The sequence below is a fragment of the Astatotilapia calliptera genome, chromosome 9, assembly GCF_900246225.1.
Source record: "Astatotilapia calliptera chromosome 9, fAstCal1.2, whole genome shotgun sequence".
NCBI lineage: Eukaryota > Metazoa > Chordata > Actinopteri > Cichliformes > Cichlidae > Astatotilapia > Astatotilapia calliptera.
Window position 1 is genome coordinate 33,272,743 of NC_039310.1, and position 21,611 is coordinate 33,294,353.

Consider the following 21,611-nt stretch of genomic DNA (forward strand, 5'->3'; position numbering starts at 1 on the left):
CTCTCTCGTACTTTCAGCGCTGCCAAATCTGGATGTAAGTCCTCACTGCACTGTGTGTGTCTGTTCCCTGATTCAGTAAAACACGTGCAGCTCTCCCAAAATGTGACAGCATCACTGTTTTTGTCCTCCTCTTCTCCATGAATCTTATCAGTATACAAGGCTCACACCAATGCTAATGGAAAATGTAATGCTAGTGTCATGCTAATCAACAATGTCTGTGAAGGTTCTCAGTCATTCAGGTCATCGTAATCGAAAGAGCTTAGAAAGAAAGCGACTGGACTTCTTGAAGACGTTTTACCTCTCATCTGAGAAGACAGATGATAATAAATTATAATAAAAACGCTAAGAATTATGTGTCATTTTAGTCTCTTTAATTGTCCTTAACTAAAAGCACAAGAATAAAAACAAATGCTCAGAAAACACAAGTCTTGAGAATAGAGGCTCAAATTTGATCCTATAATTGAAAATACTATAATATCATAATTATTGTTAGCTATAGATGTTGCAAATTTAAGGGATACATATACAGCAGGTGGAGAAATACTCTGATCATTGCTTTCGGTCCTCTTTGGATGCTGACTGTCTTTTGTTCTATTAAAAGTATTTCGACAGACACACAAAGCTGGACATCTTTAGTTCTGAGTATAAGAAGGTTAGAAAAAAGTGACTGAAAATCTTGTGCAAATCTCTGCAAATGTTTCACCTCTCATATATACAGTGTAAGAGTCATTTACAGGGACTTCATGTTCTATGTGAGGTAACTTGTTTGATGCATATTCTGAAATTTGATGTTTGATAATACTGTATATTGTCATTATTTTTGGTTTATTTTGAAAAGTCTCAACAGGATCTTTAACTTTATTGTGAAAGGGTTATATGAAAAATAAATAAGCGGTCGGCTGAGCCACACGATGGTTTTACTGTCTTTGCTGACGAACCGACGCTTATCCGTCCGTAGTGTGGTTATTTTAACTGTAGGAGAAAGAAATTAATATAATAACTACAGACAGTTATGACTGAATTATATAAAGCACTGCATGAAAAACACCAACGACGTGATTACAGATATGCTGATCCCAGCAAAGAAGAACCGAAACAAAACAGCCTTTTAAATAACCGTGGATGTGGTGACCGTGGTAAACACAAACGAGGCTGTAGAGGTTTGGTGCAGGCAGAAAAACAGCTGCAGGGACAATGAAAAGACTTTTCTGCTCCAACTTCTCCCAGCATGCTGAGCTAATGATTAGTTGGTGTTTTTCTCCAAACACTCTCTCACTCTTCTCTCAACGTGTTCACAATAAACTGTGAACAGACACCGAGGAGAGCAGCAGAAGACCTCATTCAGGAGCTAAACTCAACATGAACTGAACTCACAGTAAAGTTAGCTCGGTGCTTACCTTTAGATGAGCCCACAAACCGAGAGAAACTCCGCGATGAAGCTGCAACTCTTTCCAAACACAGGAAACAGATCAGGGAGCAGAGACCCACGTGGTTCACGCTGATCTCAGCTACGATCCAGGAGACAAGGGTGGGCAGATCGATGCAGATATCGATCAGGACGTTGGTAGTGGTTTATGATCGATACTTTAGTTCGTTTCTCTCCTCTAAGTTCACTACTTTACTCCCGTTTCACGACAAAGCAGCTCTCTCTGCTCGACTCCTCTCCTGCGCGCACAGTGTGCTCCGCCCCCTCTTCCTTCTCTGCTGTGGTTCGTTGCTGTGCGGTCACTGCGCACACGTGGGGTGCGTTCCATCTCCTATCTCCTTTTCCTAGCTTCTTTTCCTTAGCCTCTATAAAAACGTCGTGGAAAAGAGACTCAGGAAAAGAGAAGAACTGAAAACTACATTGAAACTACAATGTGCAGAAGATGCACTAAAAAAAAACATTTCACTTTGTCACAATGTGTTCTAGCCCAGCTTTTTTTAAATTAGATTAGATTAGATAAAACTTTATTAATCCCTCGGGTGGGTTGCTCCGGGAAATTCGGTTTCCAATAGTACAGCACCAATAGAAGTTACAGACTGTGAGCAGAAATCTAACATATATACACAGAGTATTCAAAATGGATAAATAGATTAAATAGGAATATGAATACAAGGGAATTGCGCATTCCAAGTATTGAAGTCTATTGTACTGTTGTATATTAACAAAACGTATTGTACAGTGAGGTGAAGAGGCACTACAGCTTAGTTGTTCCCCCCTCCTTTGTCCCCCTGTTTCCCCTCCCTCTCCCCTCCAGAGAGGAGTTAAACAGTCTGATGGCGTGTGGGACAAAGGAGTTTTTAAGTCTGTTAGTTCTTGTCTTGGGGAGAAGCAACCTGTCACTGAACAGACTCTTATGGTTGTTAATGGCCGTGTGCAGAGGATGCCCAGCATTGTCCATAATGTCCATCAGTTTCTTTAATGTCCTTTTCTCTGCCACTGTCACCAGAGTGTCCAGCTTCATGCCGACCACAGAGCCAGCCTTCCTGATCAGTTTCTCCAGCCTGGATGAGTCCTTCTTTGCTGTGCTGCTCCCCCAGCACACCACAGCATAGAAAAGTACTCCAGCAACCACCGACTGGTAAAACATCCTCAGGAGCTTCCTGCAGATGTTAAAAGACCTCAGCCTCCTGAGGAAGTACAGTCGGCTTTGGCCTTTTTTATACAGGTGCTCTGTGTTGCATGACCAGTCCAGTTTGTTGTCCACCCACAGCCTGAGGTACTTGTACTTGTTGACCACCTCCACCTCCTCCCCCTCTATCTGAACTGGACCTGTGGACCTGCTCTGGACCTCCCAAAGTCCACAACCAAATAAACAAGAACAGCTTGTTATAATTTAGGGTCAGATTTACTAACGTCTGCAGCAAATGAAAGACTTCTGGTGTTAAAAAGCTGCTGGATTTACTGGGGAGGCTCAGGGTCAGCTTGTGACTCAAAGGTTATGGCATATGTATTTTTAAGTGTTTCACTTTCAGAAGAAGATTTAAATGAGCCACACAAATGTGATTTACACAAAATTTCACATAGTATATTTCTCCTAAAATGGCTTTTATTCATTGGCTCACTGATTTAGGAAGGTGTTCATCTAGCAGCAGGGTTAGACACCGTTTTGCCCTACAGTCAACATTCTCTAAGGAGTAAGAGCATGTATGGATGTAGGTTATAGGCACTACTGAGATTTTTGTTTATAAGGCAGGTAACTTTGACCAGCTAAGCCACAGTGTTACGTGTTATACAGGTTGTTATTGCTGGTTTTGACTAAGTAGTGGAAACAGGAAGAAGACTTAAACTAGCAAAACAGTCACTTGGAGGACTCAAATGGAATAGTTCAGAAGGTTAAATGAACAATGTGCAGTGGTCTGAAAATAAAGAATGTTTGAAGACAACAACAACAAATCAACTCAGGTGTAAGCGCTTCTTTAGGTAAGTCTAAGGGGGAATACATTGCTAGGAAGCAGGGTACCAGGAGGTAATGCGCACAGGAATCAAAAATTCCCCTCTTTGGTTGGCTGTAGCTCAGGTAGTAGAGCAGGTCAGCTACTGATCAGAAGGTTGGTGGTTCAATTCCTGGCTTCCCCTAGTCTGCATGCCAAATATTCTTGGGCAAGATACTAACCCCAAATTGCTCTCCAATGCATCCATCGGAGTATGAATGTGTGTGAATGTCAGTTAGAAAGCACCTAGGAAAGAAATGTGCTGGTGTGAATGGGTGAATGTACAAGTTGTATAAAGTGCGTTGAGTGCTCAGAAGAGTAGAAAAGCACAACATAAGAACCAGTCCATTTACCATTTTTCCACAGGATAACTTTTTATTAATTCTTTTATTATAAAATGAATGGGAATGAGATTTATTAAAAATGTCGTTTCCAATAGAGACCAGGCATCATGGCAGCAAAAAACACGTGCACCAAATAATAATGTAATTAAAACAAATACAATGTTCCATACATCCCAAAAGGTTGAGTCTGTTCATCTGGATGTAACGTTTTCAGTGGCATATATATATATATATATATAGATATATATATATAAAAATTCCCTGCTTGCCCCTGTGGGCGGTCAATCCTTCAAGCTCGGGTCCTCTACCAGAGGCCTGGGAGCTTGAGGGTCCTGCGCAGTATCTTAGCTGTTCCCAGGACTGCGCTTTTCTGGACAGAGATCTCCGATGTTGTTCCCGGGATCTGCTGGAGCCACTCGCTTAGCTTGGGAGTCACTGCACCTAGTGCTCCGATTACCACGGGGACCACCGTTACCTTCACCCTCCACATCTTCTCGAGCTCTTCTCTGAGCCCTTGGTATGTCTCGAGCTCAAAAGCTATATATACACATCCTGCCTCAGAGTGATGCTGAAAAACTAGTTCATGCATTTATTACTTCCAGGCTGGACGACTGTAATTCATTATTATCAGGAAGTCCTAAAAACTCCATGAAAAGCCTTCAGCTAATCCAAAACGCTGCAGCAAGAGTCCTGACAGGGACTAGAAAGAGAGAGCAGATTTCTCCTGTTTTGGCTTCCCTTCATTGGCTTCCTGTTAAATCCAGAATTGAACATCGAAATCCTGTTTCTCAAATACAAGGTCTTAAATAATCAGGCCCCATCTTATCTTAATGACCTCGTAGTACCATATCACCCTATATAATTGCTCTCGCACTGCAGGCTTACTTGTTGTTCCTAGAGTATTTAAAAGTAGAAGGGGGGGGGAGAGCTTTCAGTTTTCAGGCCCCTCTTCTCTGGAACCAGCTTCCCGCTTGGATTTTAAGATTAGGCTTCAAACTTTCCTTTTTGCTAAAGCATATAGTTAGGGCTCGATCAGGTAACCCCGAATCCTCCCTTAGTTATGGTGCAATAGATGTAGACTGCTGGGGGATTCCCGTGATGCATTGAGTTTTTCCTTTTCAGTCACCTTTCTCACTCACTATGTATTAACAGACCTCTCTGTATTGAATCATATCTGTTATTAACCTCTGTCTCTCTTCCACAGCATGTCTATGTCCTGTCTTCCTTCTCTCAACCCAACCAATCACAGCAGATGGCCCCGCCCCTCCCTGAGCCTGGTTCTGCCAGAGGTTTCTTCCTGTTAAAAGGGAGTTTTTCCTTCCCACTGTCGCCAAAGTGCTTGCTCATAGGGGGTCATATGATTGTTGGGTTTTTTCTCTGGATGTATTATTGTAGGGCCTACCATAAAATATAAAGCGCCTTGAGGCGACTCTTGTTGTGATTTGGTGCTATAAAAATAAAATTGAATTGAACGTCAACTGGTCTGAAACAGTTTAGTGTTCATGGACTCTAACTAGAATAACATTTTTGGCCATTAACAATGCTAAAAGAAACATGATCTTTACTCATACTTTCCTAACCCTAACCTTCAAACAATCAATCTGAATCTTAACTCAAATCTCAAACTACTTGTTGTGAGACCATCTCTTTATTTTTCACACCAAAGTGTTTTATAAAACAAACTTTACAGAGAGTTCATCAAATATAACTAATGGTTTAACAGAATGAGGATTTGACAATACAAACTTAAAATCAACAAGAAAAAAGCTGCAGAACGTGGATCAAAATGCATCCAATAACAAACAACATGTGGACGTCAAAGATACAGTAAATAAACTAAAGGTTACACTGACTCACTGCTGTATCTTCTGGTACAAACCAGTTGACAGATTTAGTTCATACTGGAAGCTTTAAGAGCAACTCGTGTGACATTATTTGGAGTTTGGGAAGAAACACTTTTAAGAGCACAGATTACCACAGCATAAGAAGATTAAATAGAAAAACAATTAAAATTTTACTGAGGTAACAGATAAAATAAATACAGTGGAACCCCGACTCACGAATACCCCGTTTAACGAAAAATTCAAGTTATGAAGGCACTGAACGACAATATTTCTGCCCGTGTTACGGCAAAATGCCCGGGTAACGAAATCCACTGGCTCTGATTGGCTGAGCCTACAATGCCCACAATGCCTTCCGACTCATGTGACAACCCCTTGGGTTCCGTACTTGCGCTTCGCTGTTCCACTTGAACGACGTATTGTTGTTCTAGTTAACAATTAGCCTATAGCCTATTGTTCAGCATCGCCTCACTCAAAATGCGCAATGGGTGCTTCGACTTACGAAAATTTTCGACTTACAAAAGACCCTTGGGAACAAATTAATTTCGTAAGTTGTGGTTCCACTGTACATACAAATACATAGAAAGAAGTTAGATTTGGAAAAAAGCAAGAAAGTTATAATGAAAAAAATATATACACATGTATATACAGTTGCCTGGCGCTATAACATGGTTCACTTTTCCTGGTCTGATTTTTTTGTGTGCAAATTTGCATGTTTTTTTATTTATTTAATTTTTTTTAACAGCGGATTATGTTCTGGGTACTGATTGTAGACCACTGTGACTCAAGGTCTTAAATAATCAGACCTTGAGTCACAGTGGTCTGCCGTGTCTCCTGTCAAATTTACATAAATCTTCGATCGCTAGTAGTGCGACTGTGAGATGCTGTACTGTCTGTTTGTAAGTTTTTGTCATGGTCCCCATGTCTGCCTGGCGGACCCAGGTTGGCTACATATGTTTCTGGTTCTCCCTCACGCTCACCATGTGTCGCCTGGGCGGAGCTCATTGCAGGCTTCCGATCCTGCCCTTCGCACCTGTGGCTCATCACTTCACCAGCGTCCACTACTTAAGGCAGTGGCTGGAAACATCTCATGGTTGGACTATTGAGTAACCTCGGTTGTAAGCTTCCGTACCCTAGTTTCAAGTTGTCTCTTCGTTTTATCTTTCTGGATTAACCGCTTGTTCCTGTGCGCAGGATTCTCTTTCCCTTAAAACCCTGGGCGAGTGGAGTTGCTGGTGTGTTGTGTTTTGGAACTGTGTGACGATTTCCTCATGTGTAAAGAGCCCCTATTTCTGGACGTCCCCTGTGCCCCTCTGGATCCCCCCCCCTCTCTCACCTATATATAGTTGCACCTGGTGTTGTGTGTTAATAAAAGGAACTGCATTTAGCTTCCCTTGTCTGCGCATGAGTCCATCCCGCCTCGTGACAGTTTTCTTCCCAAAAAACACAATGTTGACGAAATGTTTTGCACCATCAAAGGCATCTGTGAGTGCCTGTGGTTTCATTCTATAATACTGGACGTCTTTTTCTACGAAGGTTTGAACTTTCACAAGAGAAGTGTGAAAATTGTCCATGTCTGTCTGACAAAAATGTATGAAGTGTGTAGTGGGGTGTTTTACAGTCTTAAAACATCTATAATCTATAATAATTGTAAAAAATAAAGTTGGATACTTTGCGGATTTCACCTATCGTGGGTTATTTTTAGAACATAACTCCTGCGATAAATGACCACTGTATGTAAAATTGCTGCTTGGTATTTTGTTTGAAAATGCTTTATGAAGTTATTATTATCCACATCTGCAGTTTTCATGCAATATCAGTTTGGTAAAAAACACATTCCTATAACTTTTATAATACAATAAAAAGTACAACTACTACACACTACTGTGTACTAAGGGAACAAAGATTAAAATGTGACAGGGATAAAAAGCACTAATATCGCTCAAAGGAATATAAACTTTATGTTTATCTCCATACTACCTAAATTTAACATTCAGTGTGTTTACTGCAGGTCCAGAAATCAGAGCTACCTCATCAGATCCAAGTGTGACATCAGCTGCACTCTTTACAGGAGACTCCAGCTGAACTCTGTGGAGCCTGATCTCAAGGTGTTTAAGTCTGACCCTGAAACCAGGAGAGGATCTTTCTGTCTCTGCAGATTCATTGTGATCCAGCGATGGGAATAATTTCATGATCACGCTGATGTTTGCACAGAGCAGATAATGAAGTGAATGTTTTTGCACATTGGTAACAGTGAAACAGTTTATTTGCAGCGTGGGATCGTTTGTGTCTGGTGTATGAACTGAGATTTCTGAAGGTCTTGTCACACTGGTCACAGCTGAAGTTCCCTTTAACGTGTGTACGTTCATGTGTTTTACAATGAGCTGATTGTGAGAAGCTTTTGTCACAGTGTCTGCACTTGTATGGTTTCTCTCTTGTGTGGACTCGTTTATGCAGGTTTAGGTCACCTGCAGTAGTGAAGCCTCTCCCACATTCGTTGCAGTAGTTCATTTTGCCTCCAGTGTGTCTAAGTTGATGTTTTCTTAGGCTCCCACGATTACTGAAAGTTCTTCCACAAAGGTCACAAAGAAACTCTTTCCCACCACCACAGTGCTCACAGGGTTGAGAACTGGATCCATCTGTGTCGCTCTGCTTCTAAACAAAGACACAAACACAGTGTAAGTCAGGGAATCCTTCCAACATTTTTATTCTGAACGTCGCCTGAAATAAAGAGCAGCCTAATTACATTTTACTGTTTACATTATAACACTCAGCTTACTGGGCGAAGTTAGAAATAAAATGATTAAACAATGCTGTTTTTTATGTACACATTGCTATGTGCTCATTAAAGAGTTGGCACTCCATGTAGTGATGGTCAAAACCTTCATTCAGCACTATGAATTATTGCGACTGACATGCTGAGTTGCGGAGGGTTCTGCAAACATGCTTACACATCACACTGGTTAAAGTCAGGGAGATACTTTTGCTTGACCAAGGGAGACCGAACATGTCCTGAGCTTAGATAATAACTAGAAACGGTATGCTGAAAATTGCTAGATAATTTTAAATGCAGCAAAGATAGGTTGGGGAGGTGATTTTTCGTTCTCCATCTTATTCCAGGAAGAGGGATGATACAAGACGAGGTCAAATGTGAATGAGGTGCAAGAGGAGAACCAGCCAGGAGAAGCCAGAAGAAAATAGTCATAACAATACATTTTTCTTTTAGCATAAAACTGCGCGGCCCTCCTCTAAGGGCATCCTTTGTGAGAAAACAGACCGCTGATTTCACATCAATGTTCAGCACTGTAACTTTTAATTTCAACTGCTGAAGCAAATTAAATCTTTTAAAAGAATAGACGCTCTGACATACATTATCAGTAAGCAGTCTCTGTTACTGTCAGTGGCTTCATCCATCTGCAGAGAAAAGTGTTTATCATGCACCTTATCATTAGGCTGTTCCACTATGTCCTCTGACATATAATAATAATAATAATAATAATAATAATAATAATAATAATAATAATAATAATAATAATAAATGTGTACTTTATTGATCCCTGTGGGGAAATTACTCTCTCTGCATTTGACCCATTCACTCAGTGAAGCCGTGGGCAGCCACTAAGGAGGTGCACCAGGGAGCAGTGTGTAGGGACGGTATCTTGCTCAGGGGTACCTCAGGGTAGCTGTTCAGGGGATTTGAATGTCGGACCTTCTGATCATGGGGTTCTACTAGAGCTGGGCGACAGAACGATAACGATATGTATTGCGAAATAACTTTTTTTCGATAGAAAAATTAAACTATTGCGATAGACCTCATCTCTCTTGTCGTCTTAACAATAAAATAAATAAATAAATAAATAAATAAAAAAAAAAAATAAAAAAAAGAACAGCCAATCCAAATTAAGTAGTGCAGAGCCGAACCAATCACAGCTGCAGCGTCACATCACGTGACTTATTACGTACAGCACAAGTGCCAAGCCACACACGTGTATTTGTTTGGGAAGCAGCCAGCCGCCGTGCCGCCCGGGTAATGGAGGAAATGAGTGTGCCGACTGGAAAAATCAACCGAGCGTGACCGAAGGTTACCGAAGAGAAAACAGGTGACGGTTCCAATGCCGGAGAGATTGTCGAACGGAAGAGCCATAGAAGCTCCATAGTGTGAAGGTATTTCGGCTATTTCAAGTCTGACAAAAACAGAGTAGCGTGCACTGTAAATTGTGCCGAAAGCAAGTCTGGAAATACAATAAAGCGGTGCAGCTCAGTCTCTGATTGGAAGCGCTAATTCGTCATTCGGCTTTTGTCAGACTAAAGTAACTGTTAAAACTGTTTGAAAAGCTCAGCTATACAACAAGGAGAGATTAAGAATTTCCTTTTAGTTCTCAGTTTATTTGATATTGACAAAAGTTAGTCAGTTTTGTCTGTTCTTCTGTAAAACAAACTAAGATTTATTTTTAGAATTAATATTTTGTTTCTAAGTGGAATTGACAGTTTAGTCTGTTTCGTTTGTTCTATTTTGAAACTTAAACGCTTTAGCGGCTGCCTTTTGTGTAGTTTGCAATATTTGCCTTTATTTATCTGAAAAAGTCTCATGTTCCTTAAGTACATCTACCCTGTTGAACTTATTATGGGAAATAAATATTTAAATAAAAACAAGCTGCTGATTATGTCTGTGAAGGTTCTCAGTCATCCAGGTCATCGTAGTCAAAGGAGCTTGCAAAGAAAAGCGTCTGGACTTCTTTACAAATATTTGTAAAGAAGTCCAGACGCTTTTCTTTGCAAGCTCCTTTGACCAAGCTGCTGATTATTTCACATTTTACTTGTGAGCAACGGCACATTTAAATCTTACAAATATAGTTATTTGGCTTATATCGTGATAGATATCGTTATCGCCTGAAATGAAAAAAACATATCGTGATATGAAAAAAATCTCATATCGCCCAGCTCTAGGCTCTACCTACTGAGCTTTCCCTGCCCCCATATCATAAATATGCTGATGCTATTAATTCCTCCGCAATTGCGTGTGGCTTTTTTACACTGTGCCACTTGATAGGCAACTTTATAAGAGCAGAGGTAAGCATTTGCTGGCACGGATGCAGCTTTATTAAAAAGACACTGCTAAGGACAACTATTCACAAATTTTTGTTTAAAAAAAGTAAACTGACTTGTCTTTGTGCTGTGGATGTTTTGTCTCCAAGTGGCATTTAGCTTGTTTGGCTTTAAACTGTCCTCATTATCCACCATTGTAAAGGTGAAGACAAAGGTAAGATAGGCTTCATCAAATTTCTACTCTTTGGCTTGAAAGAGATTGGTTTGAAAACATATTTGGTGATGCTTCTGTTCTCTACTATGCTAGCAGTGCCTTTTTTTTTAAAATTTATACCCACCCGCAATGGCTCTACTCTACCTCAGCACTCAAAGAGCTTTTTACAACATGCCTCATATACGATAGAAATGATATAAATTTTGCCAACGATAGAGATTTTGACTATATCGCTCTATCGCGATAGTGCATGTTGATGATGTCACCAAGCTGCGCCTGTTTTGGTCGAAAGCATCGCAGCGGCTACAACCATCATCATCTGCAATTTATCATTATTTCATCTGCGCTTCCTCCACTTCCGTAACATTGATTCATTAATGTTGAATTCTCTCGCAGCTGCTCTATTCCCATGTTGTTGCAGTATATTAATAACTAACCTCGTATTGTGGATGAATGATCTCAGTTGTTCTCCTGACTGAAGTTTGGCCCGTGTATAGCATCCTGCTATCTGATTGCATTGATATTAAAATTAGTTCAAAAAAATGCTTCAAATGAATTGCAACTCTAAATCCGATTATGGATACAAAGTAACAGTGATCATTGTTTTTAGATAGATGACTTATGTTCTTTACTGACACTTGCCAAATTCCAGCAGAAATGGCAAATGTAACATGGGCCTGTATATGGTACAAAGTGGATACTGTGTCTACAGAGAATTAGTTATTCAGTGTTTTTGTAAGGATCATGGAAGCAAACCTCTGAACTGAAATTCAAGTGTGATAAATCCAAACAGTCCAGGGTAAAATAAAAATATAAATACATACCTCACAGTAACTGCACTTGTAGAGTTTCTTTCTAGTGTGGAGCTGTTGGTGGACTCTGAGGGATCGTGGAGATTTAAAAGCCTTATCACACAGGTCACATTTATAAAGTTTCTCCTCAGCGTGTGTAAACATGTGTTGTTTTAAGCTGTTGTATGTCATAAACAGTTTGCCACACTGATCACAGTAGCACACGTCATTTTTGGTGTGAATGCGTAGGTGTTTATTTCGGCTCTGTTTGCCGCTGAAGTGTCTTCCACAAATTCCACAACCGTACGCCTTAATTCCAGAGTGGGTAACTTGATGAAGCCGTAAATAGCTACTGTAAGGAAAATCTTTACCACACTGATCACAGGTGTACGGTTTAACTCCACTGTGGATTAGCTGGTGTCTTTTTAGGTTTCCAGCCTGGGTAAAAGTCTTTCCACACAAGTCACAGTTGTATGGTCTCTCCCCAGTGTGGATGCGTCGATGTTTTGTCAAATACTCAGCAAGGATAAAAGATTTTCCACACAAGTCACAGCTGAATGGTCTCTCCCCAATGTGTCTAAGCCGATGTGTTTTTAGTGAATCCTTTCGAGAAAAATCTTTCCCACACTCATCACAGCTGTACGCTTTAACACCACTGTGGATGATTTGGTGTGTTTTTAAGTGTCCAGCCTGGGTATAAGATTTTTCACACAACTCACAGCTGTAAGATTTAACTCCACTGTGGATGGATTGGTGTGTTTTTAGGCCTCTAGGACGGGTAAACCCCTTCCCACACTCGTCACAGCTGTATTTTTTCTCTCCCTTTCTTCTGTTAGGTTTGTCGGCCTCCTGAGAGCGCTGACTTCTCGCTCCATGTTGGTCCTGCAGTGACAGAGATACAAACAGAGGCAGTGAGTGAAATGCAGTCGTGGAACAAACTCAACCTTCCAACTTCCTCCATTAGTGGAGTCAAAGATGTCACTAAACACACTGCAGTCAAGTCAAGACAGATTTCTTTGTATAGAACATTTAAAAGACATCAAGTGTCAGCGAAAGTGTTGAACAGAGAGATAATCTAAGGAAATAAAAAAAATAAATGAGGTAAAGACAATACTACAAGATTCATTATGCCAATTTACTGTTTATAAGGTTGGGGAAACCTGCAGTCAGCTGAGACTGAAGAAGTCACTTGGATGAGTGACGAAACGTTTCTCCCACAAAACGCTACGTGCAGATGAACAGAATCAACTTTTGGAGCAATAACTTGGTTATGGCGTTCCATGTTTGTCCTGCCAGCATCGTGCACCCTGCTGTTAAGTGCTGGAGTCAACTTTACACCCTCTTCACCTAGGGTCTTGCCTGGTATAATAGACCCCATTCTCTATCGAGCATAGAGCATGCTCCTGTGCTGCCATGATTAGTGCCTCTGTGCTGTCTTTCAGTCCAGCTTTGTCCAGCCACTGGTAGGACTTCTGGATGTCAGCCACTTCCTCTATCTGCTGGTGGTACATACCGTGCAGGGGCCTGTCCTCCCATTATGGTTCCTCCTCTTCCTTGGATTTCTGCTGCCCGAGGAACTCACTGAGCATGCGTTTAAAAAAAAAACAACTCAGTTTTTGGTGATTCGAAACGCCGTTTACGTGTGGACGAAACAGCTGCGTTTTCCAAAATACCCGTGTAGGTGCGGACGCAGCGTAAAAGAGTTAGTAGTTTATTTTATTACTACCTGTAATTTATTGCAGATTACTTGTATTTGCTTAATTGTTTACTAAATGTTTGAGGTGTGAAACAAACCACAATGGAGCAAAATATGGGCGTGTGTGGTTGGAGGGTGTTTGTTCACGCGCGAGAAGGGGGGGCGCGAACATTTTTCTTGTAAAACAAGGGGGGCCCAGCAAAAAAGTTTGGGAATCACTGCTCTACAGGGTACACTCCTATATGTGCCAGACATGGGCTCCTTCAATTCATGGTCCTACACAGATTACATACCTCAAGTTAGCAAGATTCGATACAGGAGCTGCCCCCTGTGTAACAGACTGCCATGTGTGTGCATGTGTGCTGATAAAATATGATCTTTGTATTTTCTTGTAACTTCTGTGGTTTTTGTTTGTGAACGTAGATTCTCTATTTATGGAGGAGCCCAGGATGGAAAAGATAAAGCTGCTGTTAACAACCAGCTGTGCACACAGTTTCAATAACAGCGTAACTGAGATATATTTCTCACCTTTTGTGTTAAAGTCATCGTTTCCTCTGTAGTGGCTGAGCTGAGTCCAAATGGCTGAAATTAGCTGCTCCACCAGACTCTTCTCCTCCCGTTACTCAGCTGGGACACAAAAAAAAGTATAGATATGTATTTTATCCCTGACAAAAAGAAGCAGACCAAAATCTTATATCCCAATATAAGACATTCCTCATCCTGATAACAATATATATCCAAAATAGTGCATTTTCTTTAAATTCTGTAAATGTCGGGCAACTTGACTTTTGTGAAGTGTTTTCAGCTGAGCATTGTGTACATGGAGTTGAGTGTTTTGACCAATGCATGAAACTAGATATTTTTAGACATCATTTATTACATGGCATACTGTGGGGAACAGCCGGTTCTAATGTTTGAGTCTAAGGTTCATTTTGAGCACCTGACGGTTGTTTCTTGTATTTTGCAAACTGGTGTTGCTTGTGAACCTTGTGTGATACCCACCAACGTGTGATCACATTTTTGTGAATTCGTTTATGTTTAAGCAAGTGACATTTTCATTTGAAAATGCCCTAAATTAACTAGTTTTAATAGGAGACCTGGTAACTAGTCCGGGATATTTGTAGCATATGATTCATTTTTGAACCAGTAGGTGGCAGTGTGAGACCATGGTTTGGCCTGTTGTTAGCAGTCAGAAGTCTATGATCCGCACTGTTTTCTCATAATGGTGGAGTATTCAGGAACGACATGCCACGTCTCCCTGTCTGATCATGTTTGTCCTGCTTGCCGGCCAGCATCGTGCCAGAAATATAAAGTAAAAGCAGTCACACCCGATATATTTCATAGATTAGTTATAAAAGTCGGAAACTGAAAGCGCACAACATTGCGTAGTATAATACATTAGATTTTTGTAAGTATTTGTTTACGGCTTTAGCAGCATGCTATGGGTAGCACATTAGTTTGGATCGCACACCCCCAACATTCTGTAATGTTACTGTTCGGCTCCATCATGTATTGTTTTAGTCGCTTTTTCTGCCATAAAGCGTTTCCTTAAATTCATCACACATATTGAGATGGTGCTGATTACATAATTCTTTCAGAATATTTGGGATTTATGGATTTATCTTTTTAGCATTTGTTTTGAAGAAAGCTTGATAAGAAAACTAGGTATGTCTATGACAGTGAAATATGTTGATTCTCTTTGTCTAGCTAATAACAGAATACATATATGGAATACGGAACAGGTAAATACACGGTTGTAATACTGTACTGTAACAAAAAGTGCATACGTGTGAAACTCTGCACTCAAGTTTCAAGTACAAATTTTGACCCTATTTTTCTTCCTTTCATCTAATTGGCCAATGTCATGTCAATCACAAATTTAACTATCCAATCAGAGAATAGATGGGTTTGGCTGTCGGAGGGGTGTAAAGGTGTTGAGGACCTTTCGGACATTCTTCATTCTACCTGCACTGATATCTTGGACTCTATTGCTCCGCTCAGGACTGTGCGCGCTAAGCATTTATCAGAGCCGTTGTTGAACGAACATACGCGCTTCCCTTAGACGTGACTACAGACGCGCCGAAAGGAGATGGAAAAAGGACAGATTGCACGTTTCCCTACAGATTTTAAGGACTTGTTTTTCTGCTTACCAAGAAGCTGTAAAAGCTGCAAAGACACGGTTTGTCTCAAACTTAGTGTCAGTAAACAGTCACAGGCATCAGGTACTTTTTAATGTCCTTAACCCTTTAAGACCTACCATAGAACCAAGTCCGCCAGAGCTTATATTATATTTTTACATGTTGTAGTGCCATTTTTGGAGCATTTCAAGTTGCTATACATCAATACAACAATACAATACAACCGGGGTGGCTGTAGCTCAGGTGGCAGAGCAGGTCAGCCACTAATCAGAAGGTCGGTGGTTCGATCCTAGGCTGCCTCCTGGCTGCATGCCAAATATCCTTGGGCAAGTTTCTAACCCCATGTTTGCCTACTGGTGGTGGTCAGAGGGCCCGGTGGCGCCAGTGTCCGGCAGCCTCGCCTCTGTCAGTGCGCCCCAGGGTGGCTGTGGCTACAATGTAGCTGCCATCACCAGTGTGTGGATGACTGAATGTAGTGTGAAGCGCTTTGGGGTCCTTAGGGACTGAGTAAAGCGCTATACAAATGCAGGCCATTTACCATTTATAGCCCAAATTTGAATATATACATTAATTGCATAGTAATTACATAAATTGCAATAAACTACAAAAAAGTTGAAAATCGTTTTGTTTTTTTAACATATATTTCTAGTTAGAGAAATTTAAGAGGCTTATCCCTCAAAACTGTAAATACAAAAAAGTTGCACAAAATAGTTTCCCACCAAAGATAATTTATTTTAAGTGTCTTCATAGTTTTATTATTGAAATACACCAATTTTTATATACTGCAGGAAAAACAAAAATAAATATTATACTGCAAATTTGCAAAAAACAAAAAAAACAAAAAAACAAACAGCATATGCATCAAAACAAACGATTTCCAGCGGTGCAATTTGACTTTAAGAATCCCAGAAATGACACAGAAAGTCATAAAATCAAACATAACTTTTAAAAACACCAGTATAGGCTTACAAGACACTGATGAAAAAAACAAAACTACATTTTCGCGAAAATGACGCGGAAAATCACGAAAATGAGTGCTGCCCTTTTATTGTTGGACTTGTCAGCAGCTTTTGACACGGTTGACCACGACATCCTGTTATCACGGCTAGAATTTCATGCTGGCCTAAAAGGATCTGCCTCACAGTGGTTTCGGTCCTATTTGTCAGAAAGGTCTTTTTTATGTCAATATAGGCCCCCACAACTCCAAAATAGCCCCTCTTAAATACGGTGTACCTCAAGGCTCTCTTTTGGATCCTGCCCTGTTCGCACTCTATTTGTTGTTGTTGTTGTTGTTGTTGTTGGGCTCCATCTTCTCGTGCTACAGCATTTAATTTCACTGTTTTGCTGATGATTTCCAGATTTATCTACCTTTAAAAGCAGGATCAGACCGTCCCCAGCTCTTATTACGCTGCCTTGATGATGTCAAACAGTGGTTGTCATTAAATTCTTTTAAAGCTAAATGAAAATAAAACTGAGGTTGTCATTTTTGGCAACTTTAATCATATCAACAGCACTCTGGGCACCCTTTCCTTCTATTGTAAAACACATGTAAAAAACCTCGGAGTCAACCTTGATGGTTCTTTTAAATTGAATAAGCAGGTGAGTGCAGTAGTTCAGTCCTGCTTTTTTCAGTTAAGACAGCTAGCCAAGGTAAAGCCATACCTCCCGGCTAATTATTGTGGACTTCAGGAAGCACACAGCTCCACTCCCCCCCATCATCCTGACTGACACCCCCATCACCTCTGTGGACTCATTCCGCTTCCTGGGTACCACCATCACCCAGGACCTGAAGTGGGAGCCCACCATCACCTCCGTCATCAAGAAAGCCCAGCAGAGGATGTACTTCCTGAGGCAGCTGAAGAAATTCAACCTGCCAACACGGACGATGATGCAGTTCTACACTGCAATCATCGAGTCCATCCTCACCTCCTCCATCACCGTGTGGTACGCTGGAGCCACTATCAGGGACAAACAGACACTGCAGCGTGTTGTGCGCTCTGCTGAGAAGGTGATTGGCTGCAGACTCCCATCTCTGCAGGACCTGTACACCTCCAGGACACTGGGGCGTGCAGCTCGGATCTCAGCTGACCCTTCTCACCCTGGACACAGTCTGTTTGACCTGCTCCCCTCAGGCAGGAGGCTCCGGTCCATTCACACCAGAACCTCTCGCCATAAGAACAGTTTCTTCCCCTCTGCTGTTGGACACATGAACAATAACCATATGACTGTTCCCACCACTAACACATGACCCTACGCTGTGTTCACTGCATCATTCTATGTTTGGCACTGATCACCACCTGCACTCATGTATATATCATGTATATATCTATCCACTTAGCACTTTTAATTCTTATTCTTATTTTCATGTCTATTTAAGCTTAATTTATAACAGTATTTATAACAGTATGTTTGCACTGAAGCACCGCAGCAATTTCCTAATGTTTTAAACCCGCTCAACATTTGGCAATAAAACCCTTTCTGATTCTGATTCTAACGTCTTTGAGCGTGTTATTCACCTTTTCCTTACTGGCAGATTAGACTACTGCAATTCATTGTATTATGGTCTAGATCAGGCCACCATCCATCGTCTTCAGATGGTTCAAAATGCAGCTGCTCGACTCCTAACTGGTACCAAATGGAGAGCGCATATAACCCAAGTTTTAGCTTCTTTACACTGGCTTCCTGTCTCCTACAGGATCAAATTTAAACTTTTACCTTTTGTTTTTAAGTCACTTAATGCCCGAGCCCCTCCTTACCTGTCTGAGCTCCTCTCTGCCTATGCTCCAGGAAAAACCACGAGGTCTAGCTCAAAACTAATGCTGTCCATCCCACGGACTAACCTCGTGGTGATAGATCCTTCTCTGTGGCAGGTCCCAGACTTTGAAATAGTCTCCCCTTAAATATTAGATCTGCACAAACACTTGAGCAATTTAAATCATTACTGAAGACACATTTCTATGCCCTGGCTTTTAACACACTATGACCCAAGCATTTTGGTCTTATTTGAATTAGTTTTAGTTATTGTTTTAATTCTCTTACTGTCCTATTATTGTTTTATACAGTTATTATTGCATTACATTGTTGCTTTTTAATGCCATTTTTATATTGTTAAGCACTTTGTGCAGCATCAGCTGTTTGAAATGTGCCATATCAATAAATTTGACCTTGACAAGCTCATTGACTGAACCTCTGGACAGGTGAGGTGTTAATGGGAAGACCTGGTTAAAGATGTCACTACTGTCTTCAGTTATACACGTTTTATATTTAAAATCGATTCAGGATTTAATACCTCGATCAGAAAATTGATTATTGAAACCTACTTTAAAAAAGTCATTAATTACTAATTACTTAGTCAATATTGTATTTAAAATACTTATCTAATTACTGTGTCAGAAAAGTAACTTAATTACTAAATAAGTAATTTAACTAAATACTTCTTAAAATCCCTGTAAACCTTCAGTGGGCAAACAATAGAAATTAAACTCTTTAAATAATAAAAAAAAATTTTAAAGACGGAGACTCTACAGTACGCAGCGGTAGCATCTCTTCCACAATGTAGCCTGCAATCATTTTTTAAGCTCACCTTCAGACGCTTTCTGTGCTGCTGAAGTAAAATTAGGTTTTGCCTGCTTAGCAGGAGTTGCCGCGGTGTTATCCGTGGATGATGAACAAGGATCATAGCTTACATATTACTGTAATGTTCTGGTCTGCTTGTTTCAGAAAAGTGAAGAGACGGGAATATGTCCATTTCATAAGACAGCCACTCGCTTCAGCCGAGTCCGACATCTTCTGCTTTAGAATACGACTGTGCAGCAAACTGGCGCGGAATGACGCGCAGCTACACTACAGCGATGTTAAAGCGGCAGAGTTTACTTCTACCTTTAGAAGATAAATTATTGAAGTTAAATAATGATATTCTGCGAGTTTAATTATTTTACAATGTAACACAAGTACATTGTAAGTAACTGTAATTAAAATACCTAAAAATGAACAGTAATTAGTTACTCTACTTTTTCAGTGGAAAAATAATTTAATTATAGTAACGCATTACACCCAACACCACAATTGTGCAAGTGAAGCAAAAGGTAAGATACACGTCATCATATTTTCTACTCTTTGGCTTAGAAGGATGTTGGTTTGGAAGCATATTTGGCGATCTTCATCTTCTGCTTTAGGTTTGCACGTGAGCCTCATCAAAAACTTGCCCATTATGCTGGCAGTGTCCAAGCATTTTTTTTTTACTCATAGCGTAACATCTGGTAACATAACATCTCTATTAAGGGAGAAGTTCAAAAGTCAAAGATCTCTGTATAATTTTCAGTGCTGCCAAATGTGGATTTAATTCCTCACTGCACTGTGTGTGTCTGTTTATAGATTCAATAAAACACATGTAGTTCTCCCAAAATCCTTCCCCTTCTCATCAGACTATGCCCAACCCAAAAACAACCCCAAACTAATGAAATATGTAATTTTGAGAGTATTTTATTTGTTATATTAGCTTTTGGGATAAAACCAAGTAATATGATGATAATAAAATAATAAAAACACTAAGAATAACTTAACATTTTAGTTTCTTTACTTTAACTAAAAGAATAATAATAAAAACAAACGACCAAAATATAAGCTCCAAATTTGATCTTAGTACTGAAAATACCTTATTACTATTATTAAATTATTACTATTAGCTATGGTTGTGACTACTGTAAGGAATACATATGCAGCAGGCCCCTAATATTCCGGCCATCCTCGTAAAGGAGAAGAAAACTACAGGATCATTTAAACAACCTTGTGAGTTTAGGTGTACAGTTTCCTGAATTTACGAGGTGCACCGAAAGGTACTGTTGAATAGCGATGCCCGCACTGAACTGTACATAATGCTTTTTTAACCCTGAATGTGATGGTGCTTACCTTTAAATGAGCCCACAAACCGAGAGAAACTCCGTGATGAAGCTGCAACTCTTTCCAAACACAGGAAACAGATCAGGGAGCAGAGACCCACGTGGTTCACGCTGATCGCAGCTACGATCCAGGAGACAAGGGTGGGCAGATCGAAGCAGATATCGATCAGGACGTTGGTAGTGGTTTATGATCGATACTTTAGTTTTTTTCTCTCCTCTAAGTTCACTACTTTACTCCCGTTTCATGAAAAAGCAGCTCTCTCTGCTCGGCTCCTCTCCTGCACACACACTGTGCTCCGCCCCCTTCTTCTTCTTTTTCCTTCTTCTTCTTCTTCTTCTTCTTCTGCCGTATAGGGTTTACTGGCGGTTGGCAAACAGCAAAAGGGTGCATTGCCGCCACCAACTGGTGTGGAGTGCGGACCGGAATGTCAAAAAAAATAAAAAAATAAAAAATAAAATCCTCTCGAACAAATGGGTCTGCCTTAAAAACCAAAATACAGCCTGATAACTTTCACTTAAAGAGGTCGTGCGAAACAGATCAATCAAGTCCAACTTCACTTCCATACCGTCCAGCTTTTTGATCAGTTGTCTCCTTTCAATATCAAACCTCTGACAATTCAAGAAACATGTTCTATTGTTTCCTGTTCCCTACTGCAGTCACTCCCCTGTACAGTGTTTACCTATTAAAAACAAGGTGCTATTTGAACCAGTGTGTCCGAATCTCAGTCGAGATATAATCGTATCCTCTATCATGTTTCGGCCTGTACTTCTCATTTTCCCCACTTTCCTTTAGATTTTATAAAACCATCGCCCTTTCCTCTCTTCCTCCCATTGCTTTTGCCACCTTTCCTTCATTTTGTATCGTACTGTACTCTTGAGCTCCGTCCTACTCACACTAATAACCATATCTACCATCGGTCTCCTTGTTGCGACTTTTGCTGTCCTATCTGCCATTTCATTTCCTTTACCTCCACGATGCGCTGGTACCCATAAGAATGTGACCATAAGCCCCATCATAACAAGTCTGAACAATGTTTGCTGGATCTCTATCAGAATGTCAGGTCTGCAGTCTGAGTGACAGTCTTGCAGACTGGCCAGTGAGGAGCTCGAGTCTGAAAATGTCACAGATCTTAGTGGTTTTGTTTCTTCAACCCACTGGACAGCTAACAATAATGAAACCATTTCACCCGTGTACACTGATAAATCGTCACTGATCCTTTTCCCCA

The 21,611-nt window shown here is 40.5% G+C and overlaps 1 protein-coding gene across 1 annotated transcript; it reads right to left on the reverse strand.

Moving 5' to 3' along the window:
- Positions 1–7,265: 7,265 nt before the first annotated feature.
- LOC113029630 (zinc finger protein 595-like) lies at positions 7,266–20,419 on the reverse strand. Its single transcript, XM_026180603.1, has 4 exons — positions 20,396–20,419; positions 13,878–13,976; positions 11,687–12,535; positions 7,266–8,257 (listed from the first exon to the last, which is right to left on the reverse strand). Exons 2-4 carry the CDS (start codon positions 13,893–13,895, stop codon positions 7,763–7,765), a joined length of 1,362 nt encoding a protein of 453 aa, XP_026036388.1. The 5' UTR covers positions 13,896–13,976; positions 20,396–20,419; the 3' UTR covers positions 7,266–7,762.
- Positions 20,420–21,611: the final 1,192 nt, after the last annotated feature.

Coding starts and splice junctions, on each gene's coding strand:
- LOC113029630 (XM_026180603.1), bottom strand. Junction 8,258..11,686: donor ACAAGTGCAGTTACTGTGAG/GTATGTATTTAT, acceptor GTCTTTGTTTAG/AAGCAGAGCGACACAGATGG.